Genomic DNA, 16,257 nt, shown 5'->3' with positions numbered 1-16,257 from the left:
GGTGTTTCTTCATTTAGATACTAAATATTTAATTATTTATGTATAGTTTGGTAAAGATGGATACTGTAATTTGATCCTGGTGGTCTAGTTAAATTTCTAGCAGAAGAGCCTTATATACGATTCGGTTCATTGTGAGAGAATCCGGTGCCCAGACCCCCGGCGGACTGATCCGACAGACAGATAGACAACATGGCCTCTACTCTACTCTGTGTTGTCTAAAGAAGAAGCACACAGCACAAGAACGGGAATCACCACAAGAAAAAGTACACAGCAACGCCTTAGAGGACTCATCAGAGGAGAAAAAAGTTCAAACATAAAAAAAAAGACCTAAAAGAAAAAGAGATGAACCAAAGAGAGATTTTTTTCCTTGATAGAAAAAACAGCAAACATGAAACACACAGGTTGAACTACATTTTTTTTCCATTTTTTTTTCATTTTGTGTCCAATAAAATGTCTTATGTTAGAATTATAATCTGTATAATTTACAATATACAATGTTTAAGAAGGCTGAGAAAATACCCCTTACTAATAATACTGATGGCTGATACTGAAAGTGTGATGTTAGAGATCAACTACTTTTAAACTGCAGCACTCCTCAGCTGTGACAAGTTGCCATTTTATATTAGATTACGCTGTCATGTAAAATACACATTTTGGCATCCTTACTTGGCTTTAGAAAGTGCATATATATATATATATATTTAAAAAAAAATCCATCAACTTTTTACCTGTTAAAGCTGTGATAACTCAACCACACTGTATGCAGTTTTACTTAACCATAAAATTTGTGTCTCTTTGTAAGACAGCTGCCTGTCAGCTCAGCGTTTCCATTTTTTGTCTAAAATTCAGAAAGGGTCAGAATTTTTAACAAGCAACATTACCTATTCTTTTTTTTTTTTTTTTACAAATGATCAATGTTAAATTATATAAATTACTGTTGTATTCAGCTGAGGTAATTAGCGTCCCATGATCAATTTATACAGAAGCTGATTTAAATGACATAATACGGTAATTGTTGTACGTAGGCTAAAAGCTTTCATAATTTCAACTCCTCAAAAAAAATCAAGTGTTTCAGGAAATGGGGTAGTGAGGTAACAGGACATTTTGATTTTGCTAGCACCATTGTACCCCTCAGCAAAGATTTAAATTTAGTCAAGGTACTCTCATGGTCCCCACACTCAGTCACATGTCCAAAAGAATTGCACCTCAAGCCACAAATGAGAGAAAATTGTGTACTATCTAAGTGTTTTTTTCACTACAAGAATTGTCCTGGTTCAATCAGATCAAATGTCAATGCAAAAAAAGCCTGGTCACATGAAAGGTGCGGACTTCAGAAGGTGATAATTGCAAATTGGATGCTGGATCTTTTTGTTTTTATTTGCTTGTATTACTTCTCCCAGTTGCAACCTTTACACAGCTTTTAAGTGAATAGATTCCTGGGTTGTATTTTTCTTCTTAACGGTCATGAAAGGAAATGCCCAGTGACTGTTATCTAATAGCTTATGGCAAGTTACACAGAGAGAAAGAGAAGCGACACATTCTCCTCCAAATCCTCATCCCCCTTTCTCCCGAATTTAAGACTGGCATGTAATGTTAATATTGCAGACTTAGTCCATATACACAAACCCCTCCTTGAAAACCACTATTGCTCAGAGTTTCTAAGATAAACGCTGATTTGTTAATACATTATTACTTGTTATATTTTTATATATATATATATGATAATTGCTGAAAGTGGTCAAGCTGATAGAAAAAAGGAAAGACATATTGATTGATTCAGTTTTAAGAAGACAATATTAATAACAAAAACAAAGCCATGTTATATGTCATATACAGGATGACAATTATTTACAACCCTAATATTGGTATCATCACTAAGATTATTTTCAAGGTAGAAATGAAGAAAAAAGATCGAGGAGTTTTAAAGCAACAATACGTATTCTTCAGTCAGTTTTGTCAGCACACCTTTCCTTCTGGTTTGAATTGCGCCGAGTGACTGCGGCTCCCCCTACACTCCCTGAATGAGTCACAAGAATATCTCTGTACTGACACAGGAGATGAGCTGGTAGTCGTGAACACAACGGGATGAGGAGGGTAATACAGAGGTGAGACTTTTGAGTTTTTGGAGTGTGGCTAATGAGCTTGGGTTGGACTACTAATGGCACGTTGATAGACTTAAATCCCTACTGACTGGTATGTGAAGAGCTGCAAATCAGGGCCACAAAACTGCTAAAAATTGTTCAAATACACGTCTGAACACAAGAGGTGTTTTTCATCGATTATACACTATACACAGAATGTGAACTCAGCCCACATTTGTTTGTTAGCCATGTATCTTTGACAATTTTATGAAGTTTCAATCAAATTGTATTCTGTTGTTAGCAACTAAGAAGTCATATGTATACTTTTAAACTCTGCGAATTAATCACACCTCATGTGGTTAGAATATATGAAACAATTTTTAGCTTTGCCAAGTGAACAGACATTGATATTATGGCAAGACAGGTTTGAGAGGCCAGGATGACCAGTCGTCAGCAAATACAGCAAACAGTAAAGTTGTACTTGAAGCGGGGGAGTCATGGGAAACCAGGAAATTGAATTTAGGGAGAACCAGAAAGAGTTTAAAGCAGTTGTTTCCAATGCTTTTCCGTAAAACCTTAAGCGCTACTGGTTTTCATAATACCCAGAAAACAATTTAATAATTACAGGAAGAGAGAACCAGCAGTACTCTTGAGGCCCAGGACTGAAAACCACTGGCAGATCAAAACAGAAATGGTTTTGGGTTATGACAGTAAAGTTTGCTGGCATCCTCTGAATGGATGATTCCATTCTTTGGCAGGGCAAATCTCCTCTTCTTTTCTTTCTGTCCATTGATTCAAATTTCATTGTACATGTACTTCAACAATAAATGTCATTAACACCTCCTAAGTGTTCGTTTTTTGTCCACTCGTCTTCTTCTTGAACGCTAAAAAACTCTGGGGGAAACAGGAGGGGGAAAGGAGACACGAGTGCAGTCTTACAGTCTCTCAGAGCTAAAAAGGAGACTGTTCAGTGTCTTTTAAACGTGTCCTCATTTAAGCGTTTGTCATTAATAACATCCTAATTGTTATTAAATGCATAAGTGTTTGTCATCGTCAGTGTTTGGAGTCACTGCGAGAACTGTTAAGTTACTCTTAGCAAATATCGTCTTCCATTGATAAATGGGAGTTACACAGTCTGTCACCGTCTTCCTCCAAAAAAGATCATCAAGTCAACACCCTTTTGTCAAAGACGTGGTGTTTCAAGTTCAGGTGAGAGGTCTGGATAGCGTCTATTTATAGGGAAATGTGTCAGCAGACAAACTTCCTATTTCTGTGTGTGTGTGTGTGTGTGTGTGTGTGAGAGTGTGTGTGTGCATGTATCTGTGAGAGTGCGCGTAAAAGAGCAAGAGGTCATTCAAAGTTGATGTTCAGAGTTCGAGTTGAAGCCCAGGTGGATCAGACTCTAGCTGTCCTTCCATCTAGTCCCTGTCCTCAGACCTTGGCTTCCAGCAGCTCCAAAAAGAGTTTGTGCATTGGGACTTTGCCATCCTGCTTGATGCTGTAGAAGTGTTGCACAGCCTTGGTGGAGGTCTGGCGGAGCAAGGGGAGGGTCATGAGCAGCTTGCCTGCCCGACGGGGATCCTCCTGGTGCTGGGAAGCCTCGTAGTCCTGCAGGGCCTCGTGAAGCACATCCTGGAGCTTCTGTACTGCATCCACATCTTCAATATGCATGGAGTCTGGAGTAAGAGGACAGACAATGTATGACTAAAAATTTGAAGTATTTTGTATAATAATATCCACATCTACTGAACTGTATTTCAACCAAAGTGGGAAATGTGACATAACTGTTTTGTTGCTGTTGATAAAAAAGAAATATTGCATGAAAAAGTGGACTTTTTAAAAGTAAGTCAAGCCTGCTAATGTGAAGCAGATCCTGCAAAACTCTCCCACAACTCTCTGAGATGTTTTCAGCAGTGTAGACTTGTATCCGTGCCACCATTGTCTGCTGTGAGTGAGGGGAGAGAAGTGCTAAAGATTAAACTAAACATCTACGCAGAAACAAAGTGAAAATATTCCTGAGCATCGCAGGTGCAGGCTGAAAATACTATCAATATAAATTCTATCGACTCATGATTTCCATGCCTACTGTAGAAAGTGCAGAAATACTTTGTGCATTTAGCAAAAACCTGATTTAGTGGCATTAAAGGAACAGTTACAAATGTAGCCCTATTCCTTAGTACTTTTAAACACACAAAGATTCAAAAAACAATCCAAAAACAGGGTTTATATATTCCCTTTATTCCCTCCCTTCAAAGTGCAAATCTGTGGGAGTGATGAATGGCCAGACAAAGAGACAAGTGGGTGGAGAAAAAAACAGACAGACTTGTAGAATGATCAAGAGATGAAGGAACACATGAGAGTTTGTGTGTGTCTGTGTGTGTAGGGGGTGATATGGTGGTGCAGGAGGGAGTTGAAGGAGTATGCGGTTGCACACATCTGTAATCTCTCTTTGAGCTGGCATGTAAGGTGTGTTTTAGCAGTGGCAGTAAAGCCCGATGATGTCCCTCAATAATAATGCTCCATATTGCCCCTAAGGGAGGCAAGGTCTTAATGTGAGCTGGCCTTTAGCTCCCAACCTCCGATCAATGTCTACGATCAATAGCTACATGCATGTTAAATAATAATCACAAGACAACTATTGATAGCTCGCTCCCCCACTCACCTACCAACAACACCACCCCCACACACACCTACAAAACATTTGATTTGCTTAGACATATGATTGGGTGTGTAAAGACACACACAGACATTGCAGGTGTGGACAGAAAGGATGACACAGTCTGATGCCTGCTCTCCATGTAAGCTCTGTCAGCTGCGTGGAGTTCTACATTAACACAGTATGATCTTTTGTAATGACCTTCTAAGTCCACTGTGTGCTATACACTTCACTTTTATATGTTTACTTTTTTACATCTGTAAAGTCAGTTATACAAGTGGTTAAACTACATGCATATACTCCTAAGCAGAAGCATTTTAGCTGTTTGGAGGTCTCGTGTTGTGTATGTGCTTTTGTTGCCTGCCATTGGTGGAAGCTTTTAGTGAAGGATATTGCAGTTCAACCAAATACTTCCCACTGGGTACTTGTTAAACACACTAGCTTTCCCAGGCACACATGCTCACATCATCCACGTGCACAGATGGGAATTGGAACAAGTATGAAATATATAAATTATATTGTTCAGAGAAATAAAATCAACATAAAATGTGCCTGCAAAGCCACATACACACAGATGTGCACACAATCGGACTAGCACAATCAAATACACTGAGCTGGATCTATCGAGTATAATGCATGCATCAGTATGCAGGACCAGACTGGTCAGTGGGTCGGATTCTGTGAGGATCAATAGAAAAATCAGCTTCTATTGGTCCTCAGATATTCTACTTGTGGTCCACTGGTCTGAGTCTTTTAGAAACTTTTCTCTGTGATGATATTTTCCTTAGTGGTTAACGGTATTGATGAGGCAGGGGAACGAAGTTTAAGGTTAAGTTGATATTTCTTTTTGTATATACAGAATATGACCATATATTTAACTTTTACTTATACAGTACCACTTTGTAAATATAGACTTATTCCATAAAGTCATTATGACATTAGTATTGACTGCTAATGCCATACAGAATGGAGGAGACCCCCCCCCCCCAACCTTTTCTTCTTTTTTTTGAATTTGTAATGGGCTGTGCAGTGAATAGGCAGAAGCTAAACTGCAGTTTAATGAGTTTCACGTTGTTTTTGATTAGCATTGTGTGTTTAGTATTTAAGCTGGTAGACATGGCTTCTGCCTGTGCTGTGACCCGCAGTAAACTCACAAGTAAAACAGCAGACGTTAATGAGCACAAGTACATAAGGCTGTTAAAGCGAACATGTTAACATGGAACTCACAATTCACACACACACACACACACACACACACACACACACACACACACACACACACACACACACACACACACACACACACACACACAATCACATACCCCCACATGTGCCTCCTGTTTCCCATGGCTAGTTTAGCTTTCTTTACATGTGGGGCACGTTTGCTAACATTTCTTAAGGCTTGGCTTCATTAAAGCACAATTAGCATCCTGTGAATTAATTAGTGTCAGTGCCCTTCAAAATGCTAATGCTAGCATTCTGTTGTCTTGAAGAGCATTTCGAGAGTCTGGGCAATGATACAAAGTTCTTATTTGGCTGTCAGCTATTTCAATTTCAATTAGTTAAAAGAATGACGATTTCAAATGTGAATTTTCTTAAGAGCGATGTCTGCTTTTGACAGAGTTTACTAACCTGACATTTCCATCATAATGAAGAGCATGCTGTAGCTGGCCGTTTACATGGCCAGTAAATTCATGTCATGCCAGTGTCGAAATGGAACATTAAGAAAACAAAAAGGCAGTTACAAAAATAAACCAAAGGTATGTGTTGATAAAATCCTATGCAAACAATGAGCCTTTACATGTAGAGGAACAGTTCAAAATATTATAGCTGAATATAAAGCCCCGCGAAAGATGTTTTCTTGCACTTTGACGGTATTTTGTGATATATAATAGATGGGAGCATTAAATTAATATGGAAAATAAAGAATATCGCTGAATGAGCCATTGTGACTAATGTCAGCACCATTTCCTTTTGTAAAACAATGAAATATTATTACTATTAGATTTTCCTGTCCATGTACTGGATGTTTGCCAAATAATAATGATTCTTAACTCTGTTGTCCAGCTGAAATAACCAATAAATTTCCTTAACTTCCAGTAAGCAGTATTCAGAGAATAACTGAAACACATACATGGATGGACACAAATGCACACACACAAGCAGCGGCAAGAGATTGATTGTCACACAAAGCCCACAGGAACAACATGTCAATATTTTCTGCATGTGCAGAGCAGTATCTAAGTATGTGTGTAAGCAAACATTTTTCAATGGCACACACAAATGTTTCACTGAGTGCTAATAACCAGATGTATGTTTTTTGAAAGTTTAGGAACATTTATGGATGTAAATATGTGTATGCGTGCCTTTAGTGGCACAACCAGAACAAAAGGCCCCTCCCTCCCTCCTTATTCAAAGCTCTCTCGTTGCATTCTCCCATTTAAACACATTGTATTGACAGCTCCCCCCTTGTAATTAAAGAGTACTGAAGAGCTGGCCAGCTTCCAAGACAAAGTTCAAAAGACGGGTCATGGGAGGAAGAAGGCGTGTGTGTGCGAGAGAGTGCGTGTGTGTGCGCGTGTGTCAGTCAGCTGTCGATGCAGCTGGACACATCAGAGAGGGGGCCTTATCGACAGATTTTGGGTTCTAATGATTTCACCTTATTTAACAGGCATCTGAAGAGACGACTATGCTAATTGCAAAAAGGATTGGCACGTTGTGTTGTGGTGAGGTTCAACTAAAAAACACGTTTTTATTTTTGCACTGAGCATGTGTTTTTCTATGTATGCATACAGTATTTGACACACTTTTGACTAGTAGAGTATGTGTTAACATGGTTGCGTCACAGTTGTGTGTTTGTTTGAATGCAGAATACTGAAATCGGTCCTCTGATAGTTCAGCTCAAATGAGCCCCATGGGATTGGGAATCCTAGGATTAACTCTTCCACCAGTAAAACACAAATGTGGAGACAGACAAAAATATCAGCTGAGAGTGAACAAATTCCAACCTGAGTTAGCCAAAGCAATGGCCTTGAGAGTGACAAATTCCTCCTTCTCTAGTTTCATAGATTTATATTTCTTCACCAGCTGAAGGATGGCATTGTTCAGGTCCAGAAGTCCAGCTAATTTCGACTGGTCCTCGTCCATTATGTAGTCCTCAGCATACACCAACTACAAAGAGACAAAACAGAAGAACTGGATTTACTGGCATGTTCTTAAATGTCCACTTGAGAATGACTCCAAAAATAAGTCAGTCCCTTTGGATAGATTGCATTACGGTTTAGAGTTATGCATTACGAGAGGTGGCCACTTGAGCCCAAGAAACAAACAGGCTTACCTTGTCTTCAAAGGGCAGTGAACGGTAGACAACGCGTAGGATCAGGATTTCCATCCATGCACTCTGTAGGAGACTCATCTGGTCTGCCAGAGACAGTGTGGAAAAACCTGGTAAACATTGAGACAAAAAGAAAAGCAAGAGCATAGATTGTTAATTTAATTTTTCCACCCGAACAAACCAAAGAGTTAAGGAGTCTATCTTTCAGAAAGAAAATAAAATTCAGTAAATATAAACTTTGCGAAGAGGAAAATGCATCCTGTGTGTTTTTCTAACGTGGGTTTTGTTTTGGGATTTATTTATTTTTTAAAGCAGAACTAACTCAAAAGCAATAAAACAGCTGTGTTTAAAAGGTGTTTGAGCTAGTATTAGGTTCAAGACTCAGCTTCACTCCCTTCTTGGCCAACCTCAATCCATCCACTTGACTAGAGTTCTCCACCTCCTCTCCTCTTCCTCCTCTTCCTCTTATGCCCAGGGCTATTCTCTGGGGAAAGGCGGGCCTTATCTTTCCCTGCCACAACTTCCAAGGATCAATGCTGGCCATCGCTGTTACGCCGCTCAAATACACACACACTAACTGCTGCTATGGCCTCAAAACTCCTGCTTTCTTCGGTGTCAATCCATGTCTGCCTATTTGCCTATGTCTACGTATATCTGTCTGTCTCCTTTTTACCTATCAGTGTCTGTCTATGACTGTGAACCTCTTTTCACCTTTCTTTCTTTCATTCACTCATTTCTTTTCAGACAGTGAGTACACACACGATTCATATTTCTGCTTGATGCTTTTTGATTGCGATGTTTTTGCTTCCTCATGCCATATCTCTTGATTACACTCACTTCACTTGCGGTCCATCCCTCTTAGTCTTTCTCTTTCTGTCTGTCTCTTTAATGGAACACCTGCCTGCTCACACCTTTCTTCGCAGCTGTCCTCTCCTCACACACCTGTCCATTCACACCTGCCTGTCTGCCTGTGTGTGTGTGTGTTTGTGAGCGTGAGCCTTCATAGGCAAGGCAAAGACAGTTTGCCATGCAAGCACACCTGTCAGACCTCGCTGCAGCCCTCCACTGTGTGTTTGTGTATGTGTGTTGGAGTGAAGCATCATGCCAGGAGAAGCAGGCAGATGCGAAGGAAGCTATTTCTTCAGTAACATCTGCTGCGAAGAACCTCCTCTTGAGATGTTAGGTGCGCCAGAGTGTGTGTTGGTATTTTGCGCATGCATGTACATTAGGGGCTCTTATCTCACAGTTTGTTGATTGGTAATGGCAGGCGTCTCATTATGTCCAGGTTGCAGGCTATTGTTGTTTGTAATGCGCTCTAATTCATTCAATCTACAACTGTTAACATTTCTTAACACACACTTCATATCACATACACATAAACATGAACGCATAGAAACAAACTGGAAAGAATCCAAATGTGTATGATTGATACACACACACACACACGTGCGTACACTCTTACGTGCACACTCACACACGGCACAGTGAAGGGAGCAGTATCACTGCCAACTGGCAGTGTCTTCTTCTACTTAATGAAATCATCAGAAGGGATTAGAGGTGAATTTCTTAAGGGGGGGTCTTCGTGCACACACACACACGCACACACACACCTTATTCACAGAGGCAGATGTCTTTAGGGGGTACTTAGGACTTCACCACTCATTGTGGGCTGGGGAAATATGCACTGGCATTGCTAAAATTAACACACATACACTTATTGAATCTGTTCAACCCTGGGGTCAAGTGAAGAGAAGGCGAGATGAGTGAGGGGTTAATATCATTTAATGGTGTCACTGGTTGTAGGTTTTAAATTGTCTTTGTGTGTGTTTTTGGTACTCAGGTGTTCAGGGCAGAACTAAGATTTCCATCAATTTGCGCACTTCCCTCTGGTGGCATCTGGTCCAGGACCAACAGGAGCACACAAGGCTCAAGAAGTGGGCACAAACATACAAATGCAAGAATACACACTGAATCACATATACACAAATATACCGTGAATGTCAACTTCATATGGAAAGTGTCTGTATAAGTGTCTGTATATTAACAGTGCTGTTTGCATAGTCCTCTATCCTCCTAATGACACATAAGGTGTACAGATGTGTGCAACACACACACACACACACACACACACACACACACACACACACACACACACACACACACACACACACACACAGAAAACACCAATAATTAAAACCACAGTGATTAATTTATTGAGCTGAAAGTGCAGCTTTTCTTATTGAGGCACATCAATGATTTTTATCAGGATGGTGTCTGCGTGTGTGAGCAGATTTGTGCAGTGTGTGAAATTTTTTTTGTCCTTGTGTGAATATATGTGTGCTTAAACTGCACATTTGTACATAACTCATCAGCATATTTGCATTCCGTGTGTATGCATACATTCCCATACATGTTTCCACGGGACTCTGCATGCGTATCTCTGTCTGTGTTTGTGTGTGTACGTTGGTGTGTGTACCTCTCCCTCTTCCCTCCCCACCAGCCTGTCTGCGCCGTTCAGCCATCCAATGCCTCTTATCTGTCTGATTAATAGGCGGCCGGCTTCAGGACAAATTAATTAACAGATAACGCCATCTTTCCCTTCTTCCCTTCCTACATTCCTCCCCTCCTTTTCATGAAGCAATCGATACAACAGAAGAAAAGAAACATCAATGGGAATTTAGTGCTGATGATGGAGAGAGAGAGAGAGATATTGATGGGAAGAGAGAGAGAGAGGGAGAGAGAGTGTATCAGAAAGAGTGAGTTGGAAGAGAGAAGAAAGTAAAAGGGGGTGAGTTGTTAGAAAGAAGGGCGGCAGTGGTGGTAGTGGGAGGGGTGGAGACCTTTCTTTCATACCTGTGATTTCACTTGACAAAAGAAGGTTTCTTATTTGGTTCTAATTACATTTCCTTTCTGCCCATTGTTGATAAGGCATCTCATACTGTGTGAGTTAGCATGAGTGTGTTTGTGTCGATGTTGTTTGCCGTTTGCAACAAAGTTGAAATATTTGCCTAAAAAATATCGGCAAGAACTTCAAACAGCACCGTATAAAATTATTACTGGATAACTGCTTTCATCTGGTAACACCAAGTTTTGGGCTGGATATTAATCTTATCTATAGTTAGTATTTGTGTTTAGGTGGTCTGCTAAAGTAGAACAAACCTATGACGGTACAGATGCACTTATGTGTGTGCACTGACAGAAAGAGGCTACAGTGCAGTCATGCAAACTTAACCTCTACCTCTTGCTTGTGCACTCTTTCCTTTTCCCTTTTCTCTATCAGATACCCGCATAAAAAACAAACACACCCACAAACACACGTCGATTCCCTAGCCACCCTGCGGCCTGTTTGTCTGCCAAATGAGTCCTGACTGCACGTTTACACCCGAGACTGCACAACAGTCTAACACAGACACACACACACATAAGATAGCCCTCTCTCATGCCCCAGTTGCTCCATAGATGCACACGAACACACATATCTAAGAGGCCTATATTTGTTTTCGCATGGTTACAGGGCAAATGGAAACCAGTGAGAAGAGACTGTGACGCTTATGGGTGCCCATATACTTGTGTATATACACCGAGAAGTGTACGCGCATATGAGTCGGTGTATTTGTATGACGACGGCAATGTACATCTTCGACAACTGAAGTATCAACACGCCTATTCTCCGCGCCTGTATTCCGACAGGTGTGAAAACCGGTTGTGATGGTGATCTGGTAACCAGTTATTAACGCATGACTAGTATTCACATCCTGTAACCCAGGTTAACCTCTTTAGCCCCAAGCCTAACTGATCTCCTGCCTTTTGCCCCCATATCAGGGGGCGTTGGGGCTTAAGAGGTTAAATGGGACACTTTCCATTTAAGTGGCGGTGTCTTGATTTTTTTTGTGTGTGTGTCTTTTTGTCCATAGAAGCAAAACAGGCGAACAATTTTGAGCTCTAATCAAGCAGACTTAATAGCTTGAATATATAATGTAGTTTTGAAAGGTTCTCTGACAATTCTTTTACATTTTTTAAAGATCATTTTGTGTGGGGCTCCACTTTGAATAATATCTGCATAATTAATACAAAAAAATACATATAAAACAAGTTTATTGTTGAATTAACTTGATTTTATTTTCTAAATTGAGCATAAGAGGGTCTGTGTCCTGGTGAGAATGAATAGATTTAAAGCCCTGGACAAAATAGGCCAAATTGCAGACCAGCCGTGTGTATTACTTAAATAATGACCAGGAGGACCAGGTGTATTTTATACGCATTTAACCCCCCCCCCCCAAAACAAAAAAAAAAAATCACCTGAGAATTATAGAATGATTGAATATGGAAACTAATTTAACTCTTCTCAAGTGTTGTCGTGTAAAATGAAATTCAGTTTTCCTTAAAATTTCGGACTTTCTTTCAAAAATAGTTCATGCTGGCGAATATTTGAGTGCTCTGGTATCAGAATGTCTTTTAAAAAGTCCCATTGGGTTACAAATAGCTTTGTATCCGTTGTCCTTCTGTAGTCTTGCAGTGGCCCTTGAATGTGCTTAACACTTGCTTATTGTGATACAAATGATCCTTTTGAATCATTGCCTCAGGACAAATTTAAAAGGAAACATCCATGTTATAGAAACAATTCACAGACTTAAGAAAACTGCCTTCAAGTTGCAAAAAGTGTTTCCCTGCAATTAGGGAGTCATGACCTAAAGCTCATCATTCAACAAATGTGTAAAAAGAAACCCAAATGATGTAACGCCAGTGTAGACAATGTGCTATCCAACACTGGAGCAACAGTGTAAACCTGTGCAAAACAAAGAGAAGGTCACGTAAAATAAAAAAAATGTTATCTTAATAACTGCTGAAAATTGGAGACATAGCTATTTCTTTTCAAAAAGACTGCCAAATTGTGCATATTCACCATAATCTGACATAGTGAAGCGAATCTTTCTTGAGCGAGAACTGCGTTGCTAACTGTTTTCTGTTACCAACAAGTTGTGCTTTGTTGGTGACAAGGGAATAGTGGATTGTCTATGTTCAGCATGTGCACGTATTGTGTTCTGCAGGGGACAGATTTAAGTCTACTGGCCCACTGAGATAGAGATTGCATGAGGACACGTGAAGTTTCCCACAGTTACCAGCACATCGCTACCCTGCGTGTGTGTGTTGTTCTGTATGCACACTGTGTTATGTGGCTCCCGTGCGCTCACTCATTCCACTTTCTGTATGTGTTTAAATGTGTGCACATTGTTGCATGCTGTGCAATGCAAGTGCTCCCTTGTGGTGTTTTGTACGTGTGCATTTGTGTATGTGTGCGTGCGTACATCTCAAACTGTTCTGTACCATACGGCCAGACGCCGGCCAAAATGAACACGGACCCCCTGTGATGGCTTTGGCCAAGCTGAAACAACACACACAAGATATACGCACACGAGATACACACTGGCAAATGCTGTCACACACACACACAAATGAACACACATCCACCAGCTGACCCAATTACACAGAGATGCGCAACGAGATGGAAACAAATCTACCCAGAGAACCAGCTAATTTAGAGGGGCTTAAAGACACACTCGCACACAGGACACATACTCACCTACACACATATGTGTCCGGCTATTTGGACTATCAAAACATCATGTTTAGATATGACATTATATGGAAGCGCAATTTAAGCGCACAAGTCAAGCCATATCTTACACTGTCAAAATTATGTCACTGCATCAAACTCGTGTGGTAGTTTAAATCCATGCCTGCTCAGAATCACATTGTCTGTAATGTAACCTGCATGAAGAATTCATGATTCCAAATTGAAGTTCACATTTGACCTTTTCAATATAAAATATAAATATAAAATGTGATATTAGTGTATGAATTCTTAAGTTACTTAAGTATCTGTTTTTCTAGATCTTGCAGTGACCTTGACCTTTCAACTCTCAGCTCTAATAAGCTTGTGACGTTCAGGTGACGGTTGCTGCAAAATGTGAAAAAATTCCCTGCAACTGTTATTGGTGCCTTCACAGCAGGTTACATATGGATCAGGCGCTCGAATTGTGCATTGATAACAAGCCGCCTCATATCTTTATCCCGTAACAACCAACATTCAAAAGTTGTAAAAACTAAAAACAACAACAAAAAAACCTTTTCACCTAAACCTCAGTCAGCCAAGCCTGATCCAAATTATTTGAATCCAAAATTTTGGACCTTGCATAAGAAGATTTCAATGCTCCTATACAAGCAGCAATAATAGTGCTTAATGGTCTTCAAGAGTGTTCAAAAGCAAGCCACAAAATGCCACGTTTTTCCTCTTCTTTTTCTTCTTTTTTTTCTTAAACCATTGAACAATTTGCCAACTCTGTGGTGCTCTTTTTATACACAGTCATGTTACTGTCCTGTTATGAATTAAGTAGATAAGCTGTGAAATAATCCACCAAATGTGTGTGTGTGTGTGTGTGTGTGTGTGTGTGTGTGTGTGTGTGTGTGTGTATTTATAATACAGAAATTTTCCTTCCTTTCTTGTGACTGGTATCAAATTCAACCTGACCATACATATGTGGGAAAAAAAGGATCTGTTCTATTCTTTGTAGTATTTTTCAATTAAAACACTGTTAAAACGGGTTTAGAGACTTTTAAAAATGACAGTACTGAAGGAAATATTCATAGCATTCATTGTTTCTTTTGTTTCTTTCATGTTTTGCTGAATACTATGTGAGATTGAGGCTCAACTTTGTTAACAATGAAGAATTAAATGCCATAAATGCCATATTTTATCTGTATTTGATTTCAACATTTAGTAAAAGAATAAAGAACACATGATATATATATATATATATATATATATATATATATATATATATATATATATATAGATATATATATATATATATATATATATATATATATATATATATATGTACTACATGGAAGCTCCTGTCAGGCATCATATTGGCTAAGATGAACAGGCACATGGGTCAATACATGAGCGGGACACAGAAAGGAATTGGCAAGAATACCAGAGGTGCAAAACACCAGCTACTGGTAGACAGAACAATCAGCCGAGACTGCAAGACCAGACTGACCAACCTGTGCACTGCCTGGATTGATTACAAGAAGGCCTATGACTCAATGCCCCACAGCTGGATACTGGAATGCCTAGAATTGTACAAGATCAATGGGACCCTAAGAGCCTTCATCAGGAACTCAATGGGGATGTGGCGTACAACACTAGAGGCCAACTCCAAGCCCATAGCACAAGTTACCATCAAGTGCGGGATCTACCAAGGAGATGCTCTGTCCCCACTGCTGTTCTGCATAGGCCTGAACCCCCTCAGTGAGATCATTAACAAGACTGGCTACGGATACCGACTATGGAACGGAGCAGTTGTCAGCCACCTCCTGTACATGGATGACATCAAGCTGTATGCCAAGAGTGAACGAGACATCGATTCACTGATCCACACTACCAGGCTATACAGCAATGACATTGGAATGTCGTTCGGACTGGAGAAGTGTAGTCGGATGGTAACAAAGAGAGGGAAGGTAGTCAGAACTGAGGGGATTGAACTACCAGAAGGCAACATTGCAGACATAGAGGACAGTTACAAGTACCTGGGGATCCCGCAGGCAAATGGGAACCATGAAGAGGCCGCTAGAAAGGCTGCAACCACCAAGTACCTGCAGAGGGTCAGGCAAGTCCTGAGGAGTCAGCTGAATGGTAAGAACAAGATCCGGGCCATCAACACATACGCCCTGCCCGTGATCAGGTACCCTGCTGGGGTAATAGGCTGGCCAAAGGAGGAGATAGAAGCCACTGACATAAAGACAAGAAAGCTCCTGACCATGCATGGAGGGTTTCACCCCAAGTCCAGCACCCTGAGGCTGTACGCTAAGCGGAAGGAAGGGGGCCGGGGACTGGTGAGTGTCAGCACCACAGTCCAGGATGAGACAAGGAACATCCAAGAATACATTGGGAAGATGGCCCCAACTGACCGAGTGCTCAGTGAATACCTCAGGCAGCAGAAACCCAAGAAAGAGGAGGGAGACGAGGAACCATCATGGAAGGACAGGCCCCTGCACGGTATGTACCACCGGCAGATAGAGGAGGTGGCTGATATCCAGAAATCCTACCAGTGGCTGGACAAAGCTGGACTGAAAGACAGCACAGAGGCACTAATCATGGCAGCACAAGAACAAGCTCTGAG

General features: G+C 40.5%; 1 protein-coding gene across 9 annotated transcripts in view; it reads right to left on the bottom strand.

Annotated features, from left to right (window-relative positions):
* Nucleotides 1-1,509: 1,509 nt before the first annotated feature.
* esrrga (estrogen-related receptor gamma a) overlaps nucleotides 1,510-16,257 on the bottom strand; it is a 171,466-nt gene continuing 156,718 nt past the window's right edge. For all 9 annotated transcript variants that reach the window (XM_085394889.1, XM_085394968.1, XM_085395053.1 and 6 more), the window contains 3 exons: nucleotides 8,075-8,181; nucleotides 7,746-7,908; nucleotides 1,510-3,757 (listed from right to left, as the gene is read on the bottom strand). In XM_085394889.1, coding sequence (XP_085251015.1) covers nucleotides 3,513-3,757; nucleotides 7,746-7,908; nucleotides 8,075-8,181 — 515 coding nt within the window. In that variant the 3' untranslated portion in view covers nucleotides 1,510-3,512. The remainder of the gene's footprint in view (nucleotides 3,758-7,745; nucleotides 7,909-8,074; nucleotides 8,182-16,257) is intronic.

Source organism: Rhamphochromis longiceps, linkage group LG1 (assembly GCF_057381845.1).
Source record: "Rhamphochromis longiceps isolate RC_006_pf linkage group LG1, R_longiceps_female_GT1.1, whole genome shotgun sequence".
Classification (NCBI taxonomy): Eukaryota; Metazoa; Chordata; class Actinopteri; order Cichliformes; family Cichlidae; genus Rhamphochromis; species Rhamphochromis longiceps.
The sequence above is the reverse complement of the archived record's forward strand: the minus strand, read 5'-3'. Positions and strand labels throughout refer to the sequence as shown.